This window comes from Conger conger, chromosome 1, assembly GCF_963514075.1.
Source record: "Conger conger chromosome 1, fConCon1.1, whole genome shotgun sequence".
In the NCBI taxonomy this organism is placed as follows: Eukaryota; Metazoa; Chordata; class Actinopteri; order Anguilliformes; family Congridae; genus Conger; species Conger conger.
Window position 1 is genome coordinate 65459396 of NC_083760.1, and position 20429 is coordinate 65479824.

Here is a 20429-nt window from a genome sequence, read left to right on the forward strand (position 1 = left end):
TCACAGAGGATGAACAAGGTATTGATCACCCTGTGTGTTATTTCTCGAGGAAGTTTAACCGACATCAGCGGTTGTATTCCACAATTGAGAAGGAAGCTCTTGCCCTGGTCCTTGCGTTACAGCACTTTGACGTGTATATAGGCTCTTTTTTTCGCCCCCTTGTTGTGCAAACTGACCACAACCCACTAGTTTTTCTAAATCGCAAGCGAAACAGTAATCAGCGCCTCATGCGATGGAGCTTGTTTTTACAAGCTTATGATTTAGACATTCGTCATGTCCGTGGACGGGCATATATTGTTATTCCTAGATCTGCCTGGTATTTTGGCCCCGCGCTGCTGTGTTTTGTTATTGTGTTCCCCTATACAGGTGAAGGTGAGGATGCATCGTGGTTGCTGGGATACCTGACCGGAGGATGCGGTGGAGATGGATGCATCAACAACTGTTGCGGGGGAGACACCTTGAAGGATGCGCCGACCGGAGGACGTTGTGATCGTCGCATGGAAACCGGACGAGAGAATGCGGTTACCGGGGACACCGGCACCATCATGGAATGGCATCTTTTTAAATTAATGCAGAACTATATAAGCGCCGCAAACCGTCATCGTAAAGAGACCTGCTGACTACCTGCTCTAGACTGCACGCCGCTCCGCTTCACTTTCAAGAAGGCCGCTCTATGCTAGATACTATTAACTGCATCCGATACGCAGACTGTCACCGACCATAGACTAGATAATATTCCGTGTGCTTCGAATAACCATTGTCAACTGCTGAGAGGTGAAAGTGAGCTAAGAAAAAAAAAGTGTTTATCCATGCAACTTCTAAATTGTATATTTTAGTTCTTATATTGGAACATGATTTTTTGTTTTTGTTCCATTTTTTTTTTTGAGAAATGGTATCAAGGATTGTTAGAATATGCCTTTTAATGTCTGAGGCTGCGACTAGTTCAGGATTGTAAATCGTTAGCATGGCTTTGCAAGTAAGAGCTTATACAAATTGAAACAGTTAACAGTTGGGCATCGCCATCTTGTGGTTTTAGTACCTTGCAGTTTTATTATCTTAGAAATATGAAGGCAACAATCCCTTGGGACGTCAACGACTCAACCAAAAGGGGACAGCATGGATGGGGTTAAGATCATACTTACACAAAAAAATGTTTTTACTACCAAATGATATCTTTCCTAGTAATAATAATAATAAAATTCCATATGGTATATACACTCAGTGATCACTTTATTTGGTTTAACAAGCTGTACAACAGTGTTTTCGAAGTGTCCCTGAGCAAGACACCAAATGCTCCCGATGAGCTGGTTGGTGCCTTGCATGGCAGTCAATCACCGTTCATGTGTGTGTGTGTGTGTGTGTGTGTGTGTGTGTGTGTGTGTGAATAGGTGAATGAGAAGCATCAATTGTACAGCACTTTTGATGAAGGCACTATATAAATTCCAACCATTTACCATTTAACATTGAAATGTATAATGGCAGAATCCCATGTCTAAGATTTACATGTAGCGTATCAAAATTTCAAAACCAATGAAACCCAGGTACCCTGGGATTATTTTCTCCTTCAAAGTATATAATTAATTTAAATTATACGGCAGTCGTATGGTAATGAAATGATCACTGATAACTTCTGATTATCAGAATGACTTTTAGATATTTTAGTGGATTAAAGCATTTCAGGATATTCATCTTTATTTTTAAATTGATGCTATCTCATCAGCTTTTTTTCCTGAACTCTAAGTGCAAGTTGAGAGACATTTTCAGCAGTGTGAAAATCTAAAATCTTATTATCTTTTTTAAATAAATAATAAATAATACAAGTAAACCCACATATAAATTATCCATTGCAACAAGGGCTTGATACTTCACCATGGCAACAAGAGTTCTTTGTCTTTGACTTAATGGCCTTCTGTTGCTGTAGCCTATCCGTCTTAGAGGTTTGACATGTTGTGTGTTCAGAGATGCTCTTCTGCACATCGTTGTTGTAATACATGGTTATTTGTGTTACTGTTGCCTTCATGTCAGCTTTGACCAGTCTGGCCATTCTCCTCTGACCTCTCTCATTAACAACGCATTTTGTCCCCCAGAACTGTTGCTCACTGGATGTTGTTTAGTTTTTTTGCACCATTCCTTGCAAACTCCAGAGACTGTTGTGCATGAAAATCCCAGGAGATCAGCAAGATACTCAAACCTGGCACCAAAGTCTGGCACCAACAATCCTTCCATGGTCAAAGTCACTTAGATCGCATTTCTGCCCTATTCGTTTGGCCTTCATTAACACGCTGGTGTACAGATGTACCAAATAAATGGTCACTGAGTGTATAATGCACAACCACAATTACCAGATGGCCTGACACGGCACCTTCATAGAACTATACTAACTATAGAACACTGAAACAATTTTATATTGCTGACCCTGCCTTTTTCTTAGGAATATATATTTGTCCTGACCATATTTCTAAAAAGAACATGAAAATGAATCTTGTAGCTACAGCACCACATATTAAATTGGCTTCATACAAATGATGCTGAAGTATAAGTCTTCATTAAGAGTCATGATTTATATGTGGCAACAGGAATATTCATCATGAACCACTGCTGACCACCACACATTAAATCAAATGTCTAATGGGTCTAAATATTATTGCCTGTTAGTTACGTACATGAATTACAGATCTGTTGTGTTTACAGCTGATAAATAGATTTAGATTTTTGCAAAAACATCCACAATTAATAAATATTTAAATGAAAAATCTGACAAGAATATGAAACAAAGGGAGTACTGTTCAAATTATGGAATCTCCCAACAGTGACAAGGACCATATTTTTGCAAATAAATCCATAATGAATCATACTCTGACATTTGTACCTTCCATATGCTTTTCCGTAATCCATCTTACAAAAACGTGTAATTTTATTTGAAACAGAAGCCTATTGTAATGCTGACCTTACCTTAGATTATATTTGCAGCGATTTCAGAGCTTTAGACAAATTTCCAAGTTTCTGAGTAAAATGCACTCCTGTCACAACACTCGTGTAAGGCTCAGTCAGTCCTGTTTTACAGTGATTTTGTGGTCATTTGGCAGTCCTGCCCCGGGATATTTTGCAGCATATTTGCATATTCTTTTTTGGTTTTCCACAGTAAGTACTTGTTGTTTGCACAACCACCACCAGTTGGTAAATGTGACAACTCTAATCCATCGCTGTCTGAAATAATTGCAATGTTCTGACAGTAGGGGGCAGCATTTCTGACAGTGCCATATTTCCAATATAGGCCTAGTTTCAAGAACAGTCCATGAACTCTTCCGAAACTAGTCTGCTATCAAAAGATACAGTTAACTAGAAATATTCATTAATATCCTGTCATTTCACAAATAATGATGTAAAACGGTTCCAGAATGACGGCAGTTGAGCTGGGGATGCTGTATTGATGAATCTCTTACTGGCAACAGTCGCCTGCTGTAGTTACACAGAAGCTTTGCCATGGTTGAGTTGCTGGTGACCATGACAACTTTGCTACCTTTTCTGCAGATACGTATGAGATCCACTTTTGTGTTTTAAGGCATTTTAATTTGCTTAGCTGTAGTTACATTACATTACATTGCATTGGCAGACACTCTTACCAGAACAACCTCTTTGCTACTAGCTGTTGCTGACGTTCAAACTTCACTGCAGAAACTAGCAACAGTTATCTTCATCATTCTGCATCATCATAAAAAATAGACACTTGACAGCAACCGCATGTTTCCCAGTAATCTTTTGCATATTATCAGAAAGAAACCTACTGCTAGAAAGTAGGCTACCACAGATAATTGAATAAAAAGTTGCTGCGATATCTGCATTCTCAAACACAAATGTTTGACATGTTTGGAGAGACATTGTACAAACATATTGATATGCATGTCAAATTGGTGGTAAAGCATATATACAAACATACAAGCATTGTAAATCTTTAGTCTTGCTCAGAAGACGTGTGATGATCAACAATGCAATTTATAATCCTAAATAGCCCGATAGCCCTACCGAACGCATTTGTCCCAGAAAGTGACGTGATTGTGTGATGCTATTTTTCCCTATAATACACACAGCCCATTCCTCAAAGAGTCCATAAAACCAGTGCGGCATATTACCAGTTTGCTTCTGGCAGCCGGGTGGTGCCGTCTACCACTTATGTTCGGCAAGATATTGATACTGTTGTATTGTCTTTAGTTTCACAGAGCATCAATAACACATAACTTTCTCATTGGCTAGCCAGCGGTTGGTGTATTACGATCCCGGACATACAAACAGGATATCATTCCGTTCATCATCTGTAACCAGATGTACATTTATAAGAATTGTCTTTTTAAAACAACATATTAATATCTGTAGGAAAATATTTGTATGAGAGCAGGAAACAGGAGACTCTACCCAATTTATTATACACCATTCATTATACTGCATTATCGCATCTCTGTCCTGCTGCAAGTCTATGCACTGAGATCCAGATTTGATGTTCAAAATGTGATCCCATTTATTATCAAATAAATGTACACCACTAGGCTAAGGAGCCCCTAATTTCAGTTGCTCCATTTAATGTTCACTTTAGCATCCACCTGGCATAAAAAGCCTCTTGCTGATAAACTCTCATCAGCTCCTGCAAATGTGTTCAGATCAGTGCACCCTATTTCCGTTATATAACCTTCTTTCTTGGTTATATTTCTGCGAATTTGGGGATACAGAGCCGTCCCTGAAGCGTTATGCTGCACCACTGCCGATGTACAGAGACTTATCACGCTCCCACACAGAGTACACAACACGTTGATGCTTATCTACTGGTATTCATTTAAAACACACTCTGCATAAACCCAGTACTCTTTATGTTATATGGAAGTGTCAGTGTAATCATCGCTCTCTAATATGAGACCATCCAGATTATATAGAGATGGATCTATGCACTGTTTGCTCTGAACTGATGCCCAGGAACCAGCAGATCAGGCGTGTGATTCTTTTGATCAATGCTGCACAGATCAAGGCCGAAGTGACTGATCTTTTCAGTGGGTGGAATGGCTGATGCGCTGCACTGTTGCAGACATAGTGAATAGAATGAACTATTGAGGATATTGAAATATCAGTGAATCTACATTGAATCTGTGCGATATGCACCCCAAAAAAAGAAAAGAAAAAAGAATAGAAAGCTCACAACTCAACGTTAAAGCACACCTACAGACAAAATTGACCTCATTGCATTTTGACCATAGTGAGGTTGGAACCCCGGCCCCTCTCCTTGTAACACAGTTTTAGTCAGTCTATGTGTAAATTGTCTTGACATTCATTATTGTTAGTGAATAAACATCTTGGTGTAAGGTGCAGCATCAAAATGTCACATTAGGAAATGCACAATGAAAACTTGCATACTCAACCCTGCTCAAACTCAAAAGGTTAATATATTTTTGTTTTTGGAGCATAATGTGATTGAGTTTACATTATGTTCACTGTTTTCCAGGAGATCAACCTAATCACCCTTTCAAAGGGGAATACATTTCTTTTTACTTATAGGCTTTCGAAAGACACACACACATATGCATACACACTCACACTTTTTCCTTAGAAAAACCTCCCTAGTACTCTGCTGAGATCGGATTGTAGATGACTCTAAATAAGTAAGATTTGACTGATTGAGTTCATGGCGAGTCTCACCTCTGCAGATGGGGATGGGAAAGTCCCACACAGCAGCGTTGCCCGCGTTGGTGACACAAGTCAGCTGGGGGTGCCCGTCCAGGACATACCCCGTCACACAGCTGTATCGGATCTTGTCTCCCACCTGGAAACTTGTCCCATAGAGGATACCTTTCGGTGGAACGCCTGGATTTCCGCAGGAGCTGCTCTGCAACTCTGGAGCAGGAAAGGCAAGGACAGACAGAACAGGCTTGAGTCAGCTGTTGCACGGAATCATGGATGTATTTTCCCTGCTATAAGGACTTTGATTTAACATGAGAAAATGGCATGTTTATGCACTGCTACATGTCTGCCAATGATTAAACTGCCAATGTTCTCCCTGGAGAAAGGTCTGAGTAAATCTGTGTGGTATGCAGCTTGTGGAGAGGAAGAATACCTTTTTTCATTCACTTTGCAAATTCCTCAAATTGGTTTTGATATAATTTGTCGCTGAAAAAGCAACAGAAGCGGAAAATTGACAATACTGGTCATGCATTGGTGCTGTGAAGAAGCACTGTCAATATGCCGTCTCCGGGACGAGGTGTGATATGTAAGCAACTATATCTGCCCCTATCCATAGTGCTTGCAAGGGACATCATAATAAAGTGTCATTCCAAGGTCCGCTAATCTTTTTAATGAGATCAGATAGAGATGTTCCATGGACAGTGGAGCTCTGAACAGATTCATTCACAATGCTTGGCAGCATTGACCAGTGACAGGATGAAACACACGCAAATGTCTGCAGGTACAAGCTTGCCATCTTTCTGATGTTCACTTTCCTTAATTACCACACTGCTAAGCTTGTAAAATAGCCTGAATTAAAACACAGTAATTAAAGTGCTATCCTGCATGCTTCTCCTTTAATGATACTAGAATTATCACTGCTTTATGGATCTATGGAAGTGGGTGTGTAATTTGATGTGTGAACATTGCTTCCCTGAGGGTTTTTTTAAATGAGTGTGCATGATTTCCTTGCATTTGTAAACTGCGTAGAGGTGTCAGGTATTCTGAAGAGCTGTGCACATTCACCAGAATCCAGCATGTGTAATTAAGATACAAGATACAAAGAGACTAAAACAGTATTAGGAGAATTTATCAAGTGGAGACACACACATTCTGTTCAGAACAGACTTTTAACATTAAATAACAACATGCTTTGTGAAACCAATCAATATGAATATACAGGGTGTGAATTTCTTGATCTGTGAATACCATAAAATGTAGAGCTCATGTGATGTATACATGGACGGAAGTGCAAGTCTCCTAGTAATATCAAGGATGCTGTAATTGACTTAGCTCTGTTAGACTGAAAGCTTGCTGATGTAATGGGATTAATGTTTTTGAGCCTAGGCAGACCATGAGTCGTGCACTCTGCACCTGACTGGCCTGCCTCTTTCTGTTAGAATGAGAGAAAGAAAAGAGCATGACACACTGAAAAACAGCATTCTCCTTACGTTCCTCCAGGCCAGGCAGCGAAGATCTGGTTTGATCTGATTCGCTCCAATTCGTTATGGATGGAATTGCACAAAGACAGGAGCTGGATTTCGCTGTCAGATAGGAGCTGGATCGTACCCTCTCTGCCACCTGCTTATCTGTGAAATGCCACCTTCACGTACTATTCATCTCTCTACCTGCCAAGGACTTACTCACCACACAACTGAAGTATTCTTTTCAAGACGCAATACTGGCTTGTATCAAACTTATGATCAATATATACTATGTAAATCTACTTTCCTACTTATTCCACGCTGAACATTTTCGTCATTATTTACACTATATGTCCTTCCTCTACTAAATTGACTTAAGGAGACCTGCATATCAGTTTTGAGTTTTCTGAAATAAATGAAAATGACGTCTTTCATAATTTGGGATTCGATAACAATCATATGCCCACAAAATGTCCGCCCTTTACTTCACCCCCAGCCCTTGTGGGTGCTTGTCCACTTTTTCACTCTGTGATCCACCATTAAGCCTCCTTCAGTTACTATATTGAAGAGACGGCATAGCTGATGCATCTGCTGCAAACAGAACACAGAAGTCTCCTTTCAACCACAAAAACACCATTATGTGTCACTCCCCTGGACTACTGGATGCATATCTGGACTGACAAAAAGTTCAGTACAAAGAGACAGGGAACTCAGGAAGCCCTGGGGGTTCATGTTTTCAAGGAATCCAGTCTGAACATTTATCCCAGCATGTACTGAAAGCCCCCATAGAGCGAATCACTCACCGTAGAGTATAAGGCATATATCTTAGGACCAAATGTATTCATTCAAAATTGACTGTATCTATCACAAAACATATCTTGCCTATGTGCAATACAATACAATACAATACTTATTTTAGAGGACATGTAAATGACTAAATCGAAGGATTCTGTTTACTGTTGAGCTTTGTAAGAATCCCAGTGAAGTTTGAGGTTTTTAGAATGGTTTCAAAAGGTACTATTGTTAGAATTGTAGCTTACATTGCCTTGGGCATTGGTGACAATAAACTGCTAGTACTTCCCTTATTGGCTGATTCCACCCTCGATCGGACTTTGATGCTGAATCAGCCTTGCAGCTGCCTCAATTCTGAAGCCCACCTTAGGTAGGATTGTCATCTAAATTTCTTCAAAAAGATCTTATTGGAATGGCAGCTATGTGCTATCCACAAGGTTACACAACCTTCACAATTTACACCATTAACGTGGTGCCATTTCGGCATATCAATAACTGTGTGACCTTGGAATTACAAGGTTCTGTGTTCTGAGTTGTTTTGAGATATTGAGCTTCAAAGCTTTCACATCCTAACACGGCAAAACTGAAATGCTGGGCAGTTCTTCATAGATCAAATTGACAGACACCCTAAAAGTAGGCTACTCTAAAAGTTCAATATCAAAATCCTTTCAAATTGCTCTATAAACAACAAATTTATGATTCTAAGTCATTTTTGTCAAAACTGTCAGTTAATTCTATAGTCTCAATTTGTTACGCAGACCGTTTTTAAGAATGGGTTTACAAATGTATAAAGGATGTATGCTTTACGTGTGCGAGTAACATAGGTTTTTACAGTGAAAACATTATGCTGCGATGTAAATAATAAAGCTGTCTTAAGCTTAGTTATTCCATTACTTTATAATGAATTATAAATATATGCCAAGTCTGGTTGCACTAGTGAAGCTCATATGAATGAACACACCAAATTTAATTAAAAACCACACATCACTCCTGTCATGTTGTGAGCTAAGCATGTTAGTGAGACCCAGGGGGCCATCTCTTTAACCCGTGACAGAATCATTGATCTTTTACAGATCAGTGAACTTTGTGTTTGGTTACGGATCTATACGCCAAGCCCGGACGTAAAGCCCCTACTATGTCTTTGAAGAGAGCTCTTCAGCAGTCATACGGCTCAGAGAGCCACACAATGGGAGCCAGAGAAAGAGAGAGAGAGAGAGAGAGACAGCATTAAATGGACCCATCACCTCAGTCTGGTTATTATAGAAACATCATGCTGCATTTCAAGGGACAAAACATGACTGATGCGTGCTATATACCTCTGCCAATCACCAAGAATGAAAGCAATGACAAAACACATTCAATTATGATTGATTGCTATAAAAGTACATGCAGGATATGAGACCAAATATGGATATTCCCTATTCATGAATACTGGATGCAGTGCATCAAACTTCATAAATGGCATAAGTGCCACTTAGAAACACTCAGACTGAATGTAACTTAGCATTTGAGTTCTACCCAAATCCTATTGGGATGGCAGGCATTCCATCCAACACATTACGGGCTGGTGGGACACACCCCATAGCAACACAGCACTGAGAGTATGTCACTTCTCAGGAAGTTAAACATGAGACATTTCTTCAAAATTTAAAGCATCACAGTTTCCAAATAATGAAAAAAGGAAATAGGCCCTGTGCAAAGGTTTGGGAACTCTGTCAGTTAGTACTGTGTAACTCATTCTCAGGCAACTATTACAGCTTATAAACACTTCCTGTAGGCAGCGAAGAGTCTTTCAATTTTCGCTTTTGGAATTTTCCCCCCTTCTTCCTGGCAGAACACCTCTGGCTCAGAAATATTATTTGGCCACCTTGCATATACGGCATGTCTGAGATCCTTCACAGATTTTCAATAATATGCAAGTCGGGGGACTGTGTTGGCTATTCCAAAACCTTCATCCATCTTTCCTGGAGGTACTTCATGGTTGATTTTTGAGGTATGCTTTGGATCATTGTCTTGCTGGAATACCCAACCTTTCTTCAACTTCTGGACTGACCTTTGAACATTAGCCTCATGAATTTCTTGATATTTGATGGAATCCATTCCTCCTTCCACTCGCACAACCTTTTCTGTGCCTCCAGCTGCCACATAACAGCTGGAAAGGTGTTCTTCTCTACAAAGGCTTCACCCTTTTTCTCCCAATACCTTCCTTTGAGTACGCAAACTTTTCCACAGGGCCCTTTTTTATCATTTATAAACAGTAAAAAAAAGTTATCTTGCCTTAAAATTTGCATAAATGTCTCATGTTTAACTCTAAAACATTTACAGTTCAAGTTTGCTTTCCCTCACATACAGATTCATTGTAACACACATTTAAACCAGGGGTACCCACATTTTTGCACCCCACTGTATGCCGAATTATGAAGTGAGAAGAGTTAGTTGAATCCGCCCTTCATATGAATTATACTAAATGTCCTTGCATGAGGCCCATTTGTAAATGTTTAAGGAAACTATTGTACTTCTGCATTGCAGGAGGTGTATTTAAATGATTACTGCCCAGTGGCATTCAGGTCTGCAATAATGAAATACCTTGAAAGGCTGATTGTGTCTTATTAAATGTAACATCCCAAACACTCTCAAATTCAAATTCATTTACATACTAATCTTAATCAGTCTGTTGATTTCATTATTTCCTCAGCCCTCTACAGTGCTTTAGAACATTTAGATAAATTAAACACTTATGTTAGAATGTAATTTATTGATTACAGTTCTGCTTTCCGGAATATTTTCCCAACAAACTTGTCATAAAACTTCACATTCTGGGTCTGAGCCATTCAACTTGACATGAGGCATTTTACCAAGAACAAAGGTGGTACAAATTGGAACCATACTTCTTCTACATTGTTTACAAATGATGCCCCTAGGGCTGTGTGCTTAGCCCACTCTGATTCAAACAACAATTGTGTTATGAAGTAGTAAGTTTAACTGTGATTGGCTTACTACAAAATAATGATGAGAATGAATGCAGGAAGAAGATGAGTGGCTTGTTTAGTTGGAAGGCTGGAACTCTCTCTTAATGTCAGAGAAACTAAAGGAATTATCTTCGGCTTTGGGAACCATACAGGTAGCCATGATCCTATTAATACAGAGTGTTGATTAAAAATGTTGAGATCGTAATCTTTTTTTAATTTTGGGAGGGGAGGTTTTTATCATACACCAATTGTAGTCACATAACACTGGAGCTCATCTAATAAATTAATAAATAACTGTACCAGCATGCCTTTATACTGGGCTGAACACAAAGAATCTAATGAATTTGTCCCAATGCACTACAGAGAGTAAGAAAATCAAACCTTAATTGATGTATCTTATGCATCTGACTAATTACTCCTTTTGGCTAAAAATGACATGAACCTTCTCACGGTTCACAGTTGTGTTGCAGATCGTTACAGCATGCAAATGAGGTACTATATCCTCTCATGTAATGTGACTTTATACATGTTGTGGTCTGTCTGGGAGACATTCATGTGCCTTTGACCTAAAAAGAATACTACGTATGCTGCATTTTGTGATGGCACTGTGCATACTGTATATCAAAAGATCTTTGGGCGGATGCAGTTCACTGTGAACTTCAAACCACAACTGTAGTAGTCAAGATCAACCTATACAAAGTTCATATAAAAAACATTCATTACCTAAAATGGTTAGACAGTGGACAATAGAGAACACAGCTCAGTTAGACACTAAATAGCAAATACAATACAGTACTATGAAGTAGGAGGTCACACTAACCAATCTCCCAAAACCATTAAAATCTTTCCCCTACATAGCCATCAAAGGGAAAACATTAAGAATAACAGGGCCTGAGACTATAGGAACTATGTCACAAATGGCAAGGCACAATCATGTAACTGATTCAATCAATGCAAGTGAAGGCGATAAAATAAAACATTAACAAAGGAGCGGCCTTTGTAACCATGTACACATGACAACACAGATAGGACATTTTCCACTGTCCGCTTTTGAACAACGTTCCGAGATCTCTATTAAGCAGCCACTGTGTTGTTGCACAGTTACTACATTTAGCTCTTCAACACTAAGCATGCTTATGCAGTATATTTTTAGTAGGTCCCACAGCAAGGCCCTAAAAGACCACACTTAATTTTGTCAGGCAGGCAGTACTGTAGCCTTAAACCCCATAACAGCTGAGAGAAACAATATTGATCCAAACACTGTGCTACTTTTTGAATACATCACTGCGCATTTGTTTATTAACTATTCTTATCATTTCAATTTTAAGCTTTATGCGCTTGTTAAGTTTCTTTTTTTGTTATTCTACAAATATAACACTGTATTTACAGATGTGTTACATATGGATAGACATATTTTGTGGCATTTATTTATATTTGTAAACATAAATATCAGGTTTTTTTGTGCTGCTATTTCTTTCCTTGAGGAAAGTGGTCTCACATGCCCTATAGGAAATAGCTAAAACCCCCCCCAAAAAAATATTATTATTATTATTTTTAATAACTGGGTAATATATACATGTTTATAACCTCTGACCCTATGCCAGCCTAAACCTAAACTAAAACTGAAATAATACATTTTTTTAATCCTAGAAAGTGAAATATTCCTTTGAACTAAAATGTGTAGTATGGTTTTAGTTAAATTAAACTGTATTTCCCACTGTCATTCAGCCTATGGACCTGCTTCCCAGTTTTATGTGCAACAGCTCATAATGTACCCTTCACATGATCACAGCACCACCAGAAATAAATCCATCAGGCAACTGTGCATTACTATGGGATAAGTGTCACCATAGCATGGCATAGCATAGCCATGCATGAAAGATTCCTCTAGCAATGAGGATTTAACAAACCCTGCTGCCCGACACATTAGCATCACAATCTCATTTTTATAAAGCAGCACCCCGAGGAAAGAGGGAAAAGCAATATCATAACGTGCAGCAAGCTCAACTTAAATGTCCCGCATGTGAATTATTCTCCTGTTGGCATGCAGCAGAGAAATTACAGCACACTGCCACTGTCTGGGGAACAATAACATCTGGAAATACATTTCCATAATCGAATATCCGTGTCCTGTTACGTGTGCGTGCACGTGCAAGTGTGTGTGTGAGTGAGCAAGAGAGAGAGAGAGAGAGAGAGAGAGAGAGAGAGAGAGAGATAGTGTGTGTGTGTGTGTGTGTGCGTGTGCGTGTGCGTGTGTGTGTGTGTGTGTGTCCTAACAGCACCAACACTCATCCGCAACTGGAATTTTTGGGTAAACTGGCAGAGATAGTGTTGCACGATTGTTTCAAAATTTGTGGAGCAGTTTTGTCCATCAGACTGTTTTTGTATTTGACCCCAGATGAGGAATCACTGGCACAGCTTCTCACCCGGCCATGGACAGAGAGAACAAACCAAGATATAATGGAAAATGGAAAAGAAATCTCTCAGACACACTCTCAATCACACCGTATTGTTGAGACGGACAAAACGGTGAAATGATAAAAAGTGGCAGACTGCGAAAGCAAAGGAGACACTTAAAGTTTGAAATAAGTCAGAGATGTGGAGCACATAGTGTAATTGTTATTTCAAAGAATGAGTGGGGTGAAGGAAAAAGATGATTCATAACAGAGCCTCCAGTAAAGGTTCTCTGAAAAACATGAAATGATCGACCCTTTTGGTCAAGAGGCCCCACAAAGTCTCTTCTTATATTGCTTTCATTATCATTTTCATGTGCAGTTTTGAATCAAATCAGAACAGAGAGGTCAAAGTCTTCCTGGGCCCTCACAATGTTTATCTGGTAGCCACACAAAGGTCTTCAACATTTCGTACACTTGGCCTATATAAGTGGTGTGCATACACTGCCAATTCATCACTATTTACAGCAGGACATCCCTTCTTGTCTAATTCAAATGTTACGTTTCTATGTCAAATTGAAACAATGTGATTGCATATATTTTAAAACAGTTTATTTTCAATAGATAAATGTTAATGTTGTTACGGGGGAAATCAATACACAGCTAAGTAATATGGGATACAGGCTCACTGTACATATGGGTGGAATACATATGGGTGGAATATAAAATACAACACCAAACCAAATGTCAACTTCACTGCACATTTTTACACTTGGCAGACAAAAAAAAACCAATGTACTAATCAGACAAAAAAAAGGACAACAATCCACACACTGCCTATGAATCATTACCCATTCCAAAACACTACACAGTAAAAACATCACACTGCACAGTCGCAAACAACAGTGGGCCTAAATTCAAGACAGATTACAGTAATCCCCCTCTGCATAGGCCTACAATCAACACATTGCTATTCATTACATCTTCAAACCCATATCAGACCCAAATTCAAAGCACTGCATACTAATGACATGCCATGTTAAACCAATCATCAATGCACTGAACATTAATCACCTTCTGAGTCATAAGTAAAACCAACAGAAATTGTGTTTTTTGTTTTTGAAAAGGCCTCAAATCTTTTGATGTGAGTAGAAAAAAATAATTGCATTTGTTTGTGTAATATCATCTGAATTTTAAATACTAACCTCGTGATCAGCACATATTTAATACAATGTGCTGTTAATTCCATTATATTAATGATTTTCTTGTGATTGAATTTGGTGATTAGAATGTATAGTTCTTCAAATATAAAACACACATACATGTCTTTATATTCCCATATACATATTACGCATTAACATTAATGTTTTAAAACTGTAGGCAAATACTATGATGTTCACACCACAATAAAAAAGGATTTTATTTGTATAACAGCAGAAAAGCACAGTAGCTTGCTTTTACAATGTAATAGGACAATCTAGGCCAGATCCCATACTTGACAAAGGCACACTGAACCCCCTCAGGGACTAAACTCTTGCATCTGAAACCTTCACGTCACAACCATAACATTTATTCATTCTTTCCCAAAATCAATCATTTCTTTTTCAAGTTTCACTCAATCTACCCATAACCTCTTTAGTTATATTGTAAGAGAAGACAGAAGGGGTTGTATAAGCTCCTTTCCTCCTGTCAGAGGTGAAAACATGTATTAAAGATACATTAAATTAACTTCCCACTGGGAAGAAAGCATTGCTTAATGGTGAGCCCACAAATCTCAATGACATATGAACAAAACTGTAAAATATAAGGGGGAAGCAGAGAGTGGAAAACTGTACACTGGGTAGAAAGGTACTGAAAAATATATGTGGTACCCAATGCAGTCAAATGAACAAAAACTATAATAAAAAAACATCAATAATACTTGCATTGCATGCATAATGTATATATATTTATAAATTAGCTCATCTGGCCCATTTATTTTCAGCAATAAGAAACAGAAAATAATAAATAATAATTCATTCATTCATTCATTATCCTAACCCGCTTATCCCGAACAGGGTCGCAGGGGGGCTGAACCCTATCCCAGCACACATTGGGCGAAAGGCAGGAATACACCCTGGACAGGTCGCCAGTCCATCGCAGGGCACACACACAATTCACTCATACACTCATACCTAGGGGCAATATAGACTCTCCAATCAGCCTAAGCTGCATGTCTTTGGACTGTGGGAGGAAACCGGAGTACCCAGAGGAAACCCACGTGCACACGGGGAGAACATGCAAACTCCACATTATAATAATAATAATAATAATCATCATCATCATCATAATCACAACAACAAATATAATAATAATAATAATAATAATAATAATAATAATCATCATCATCATAATTATTATTATTATTATTATGAATAGTAGTAGTAGTAGTGATATTACTTATGTTTTAACACTAATCAGGGAAAAATTATTACACGTAATAATTGTCATACTCCACCAAGAGAACATCATGAGAGATGCAGCACTTCATTCACCATTGCTCATTATTTCAGTGTGATACTCCTCCAATAAATATTTCTTTCACATACAAATATATTTCCACTAGTCAAAGGAAAGAAAATAGAATCAATGTATCTATTTCAAATGTACCACTTTCAGAGGGAATGAGACAGGGCATTTTCAGCTCAATAACATAGTCAGGAGGAAAGGTGCTATACCCAGATTCTTCACAACTTCATCAAAACGCATCTAATTCACCCATAACAATCAATGAATTATTCAGTAAATCAGTCAATCAGTCAATAAATAAAGCTGACTGGTGCTCTAAATAAATTCATTGATGTTATAGCAAGGGAAAAAGAAAATACATATATAAATGTGTAATGTAATATTATGGTATCAACATTATTTAGAAATGTTTCGATGCTGTAGTTACAGCAGTTATTACTCATGTTGTTAGTGGTACTGCGATCAATGCTGCAGAAAGAACAACTGACACAACTACTATACAGACAGAAAGATGCAGAGAGCAAACAGAGGCTCCTCGGGCATCTGAAATCAATGGACAACCAGAGGGAGAGGAGCAGAGGCCATCATGTTTAGCACCAGGAGACACCCAAAGGGACATGTATCCATATCCACCTTGTTTTCTTTTGCAAAAACACAATATTTGACTTAGGCCTTTTTTGATTTATTGACATGTCTCGCAAAACACGATATTGGCCTTTAACACGATTAGGTTGAGAAATTTGGGATTCTTCAACTCCCCTGTACGTTTACCCACATAGCACAGACCATGTAGACAAGCTACTTCGTGTATATAGCATGATGCATATCTAACATTGTCTTGTCTAAATGTTTGTCTTTCATCATTGTTTGAAGATGTTTCCCTCAATAATAGCATCATAATTTTGATAATGACATCAATGGGTGCCCCATGTAGCCATAGACAGAAAGGGTTTAGTTGGCAAAATACAGCCCTAAAATAAATATGCATAATGCATAAACTCGCAAAAGTAACACATTAATTAAAGACTGAGCTTTCAGTGCTTTCAAGAGCTTTTACAATTATTTTACATACAAAGAACTGATGTGCTTTTAACAAAACGACCATTCCTTTTGTAAGTCATGCAAATAGTATTTTTAATTGCTTTAATTTATCCTAATGAATAATGTGCAAATAATATGATCATTTCTTTTTTCTTACTTGTGTTAATGGGGCATACCTATCCACGCATGGCACACTCAATTCCTTATTTCTGTCTTCATTGGCATACTGATAAAAAGCAGTGAGTAATCTGTTAAAACGCTGATGAAAGGACTCTACTGTAAGTGCAGTACAACAACAACTAACCCTTTTTTGTTTGTTTGTTTCTTTCCTCCTTTATTTAAGAAAATGGGTGTAGAAAAAACCATTTTGCACAAATATGCAAAGCATCAGGTAGAAAAAACTTGCATACCGCTAAAAAATTCAAGAGAATTCCACATGAAAAATATTTTTACAGAAGCAGAAAAAAAAGAATCTTTTATTTTACTCAAGGTTTATGGTTCAAGAAAAATGTTCCAGTGCAAGGTGCATCACAAAAAAAGTGTTAAGAACAGCAAACGTTTCGGTTTTGTTTGGGTCCTTGGATAGATGCTCTTGCTAGGTCGGCTTCTTTAAAACCTTTTTACAATCGACTTCTCCTGCATTCTTTGTGGTATCAGAATTTTCTACCTGACACTTTGATACTTTTTTCAAAAACATATGCTACCAAGTCAACCAAAATATTCTCCATTATATAAAGCGCAGCACCTGGCCACAATTATGCAAGAATATTCAATAATGCATTATACATGGAGTTGTGGTATCATTTTCTACAGCCTGCACAGAAAAACGCAGATACATACAGTAGCTGTGAAGTTGTTGCATGAAAAGTGGCTTAATTGCAGTTCCAGATTAACACACATCCCTCTTCAATATTGCATTTCCTTTGAGCCCCCTTTTTGCAACAGTAGCAACAATATGGATAAAATATACTTGCATTCATTATTTGCATTACTTCCATGCCTACTTATTCGCATACAACCTAAATGGATGCAACATACAATGTCACCAAATTTATGCATTTGAATCTGTTGGCAATGTATACACATAAGGAGCTTGATTCAATACAATACATGTTATTAAGCAGACTAAAAGATGAGTTATTTATTTGCCAATTTGGTTATTAACAAATTAAAGACCATATCGTATGACACCATGTTCTATCTACAGAGCAATGCTGCAGGCTGTAGAACCATATTAAGTAGATGTTTGAGTCAAAATATTTGGCAGTATCATTAAAGCATAATAGCATCAACAGCTGGTGAAACATATTTCCTTTTCAGAGAGTGAGGGCATCATACCTCAACAACATTACTACGACTACCAGTGCTGTGAGGCACTAACAAATGCAGTAGCTATAGCTTTTCACGGTGTTTAAAAGCCATTTTAAATGGATACGCCTTTGGGAAATGTAATCTCTTTACCGTGAATTTGTAGCATGTTCACTGATCAATGGGGGTAACAAGAAAATAAGTGAGTAATACTACTACTAGGGAGCAGCATAGACTGCATTTGTATATTTTTATGCAAGGCTACATGCCCTATTTATCACTGTACACCTTCATAACAAAGAGAAGAGATAGAATTTCTAATAGTCCACTGTAAATCTATCCATACAGCCAAAGTTATAAAGAGCACACACAAGAGAAGCACTTAATGTGGCAGAAATAAACAAGCAATATGATATGACAAAGCACAGGCAATATCATTCCTGAGCTAAATTGACTGTTGCATCTATTTGGCATGACTCATTACACCTTACCAGCAGGAGACTGCAATTTAAGCATAGTAATGCCAGAATAATGTGCTATTTCCTACAGGCAATGGTTTGTATTTTCAGAAAAAAATAAAAATAAAAAATAAAAATCAATGATAAAAATATAGTTATTTTTGACTCATAGTTGCATGGTTTATGGGTTGTTATCTTGACAAGCTGCCACTGGATCCCATCATGGCAGGCACTCGAAAAATGTCTGATTGCCTACTGCATATTTTTTCTTCCTATCTTTACATACAGTAATTCTAATTTAAAGAGAGAGAGAGAGAGCAGAATATAATGCATTTCATAGGCATTCATTCGCATGAGTGTACAGGTGCCTGCTGTTGCATAAAGCCCATTGCCTGCTCTTGATAGTCACTCAGCACACACTCATTGAGGCTGGAATCAGTCCATTGTGCGAGGCCTTGGCTGGATGAAACAACAGCTGTAGAGATGCATTGCTGTGTCCGCGGGGGAATCAAATTAGCATCGGTCAATAAATGGAATTAAAAACATGAGAAGTTTCTACTCGGTCTGCTCTTGAAGAAGAGGGGCTCATCCTGAGCATCCTGCAGAACACTCCGTCACCTGTCCAAGCTTGAAAGACAGTAATAAAATCACTGCCCTACTCGAACCCTGGGAGAAAATGGAATCATGTATTTATTACCAAGTTCTCTGAAGCTCTTTTTTGGCAATACATCGTCCCCTTGATTGATAGCCCACGGCAAAGTCTTAGTTTAATCAGAATCAGGAACCTGATGAGTGTGTTCGGTTCTCTTGAATTCTTTTTCTCATGGAAGGCATCAGTGGCCCCTGAGGTAACTAATCATGTAAATGGAAGGGAGCTGCGGGTTTTTGCCATAATAAAACAGATATGTGGCTTTTCTAACTGGAACATGCAAATGCATTGTACCCTTTTCTTCTATAGAATACTTGTCAGCCAGACAGCGGGAAATCTGTTTGTGGAAATTAGTGTGCAATTTTTATTCTGCAAGGACACATAATTACTTCACAATTGTCAAGGTACAAGGTTGTGTATGCTTGTAAAGATAATTTATGGTATACAATGAGATGCTCTGGCAAAGCAATCATTCCTTCTTTCTTCCCCTTCTAAGTGTACGTAATGTGAATACTGTGCACAGCACTGCCTGTGACCATTGTGGTGGCCTAGGCCAGACACACTCACTGTCACAATGTCATACAGTGCATGCACAATTGACATCATGCTTCAGTTACAATAGGTACCACTGCCACCATGAATATATTGCAGACAAAACATGAATTTTGATTTATGAATTCACTGAAATATTACAATTATGGGTAACAGTATAAATAAAGACAAATAACACAATTAAAAAAATCAGTTTGAATAATAAACAGACCATTTTGATTTTGAAGAGCAATCAATTATTAATCGCGTTCTTATTATTATCAACAGTTGCCACCCCTCCTGGCTGGGGGCACTTTAGGACGCCTAAAAATGAGCCTGATTGTACAAATGAACATTGTATCTGGCCAAAGACATACATATCCCTAAGGAAATAACACTTTCTATTGATACATATGCAGTAAAGGCAAAAAGCCTTGAAATGTTGATTATTATCAATGTCATCTTGATAGAATATGAGGAAATTCTATTGAACATATGAAGGTCGCTGGGGGAGTTGGCTGAAAGGGAGATATCTGTGAATCTGTGATTAGGCTTGGTGAGGTATTCACAGGACACAATTCATTCTACATGTATGTGAATCAGTGAGAGGCCTAGCTGAGTATATGGAATAGGTGCAGTCGCACTAGCTCTGAATA

General features: G+C 38.2%; 1 protein-coding gene across 1 annotated transcript in view; it reads right to left on the reverse strand.

The window, feature by feature from the left end:
- Positions 1–20429, reverse strand: part of LOC133110161 (CUB and sushi domain-containing protein 3-like) — a 317158-nt gene that overhangs the window by 213413 nt on the left and 83316 nt on the right. The window contains 1 exon segment of the mRNA XM_061220063.1: positions 5680–5874. Coding sequence (XP_061076047.1) covers positions 5680–5874 — 195 coding nt within the window.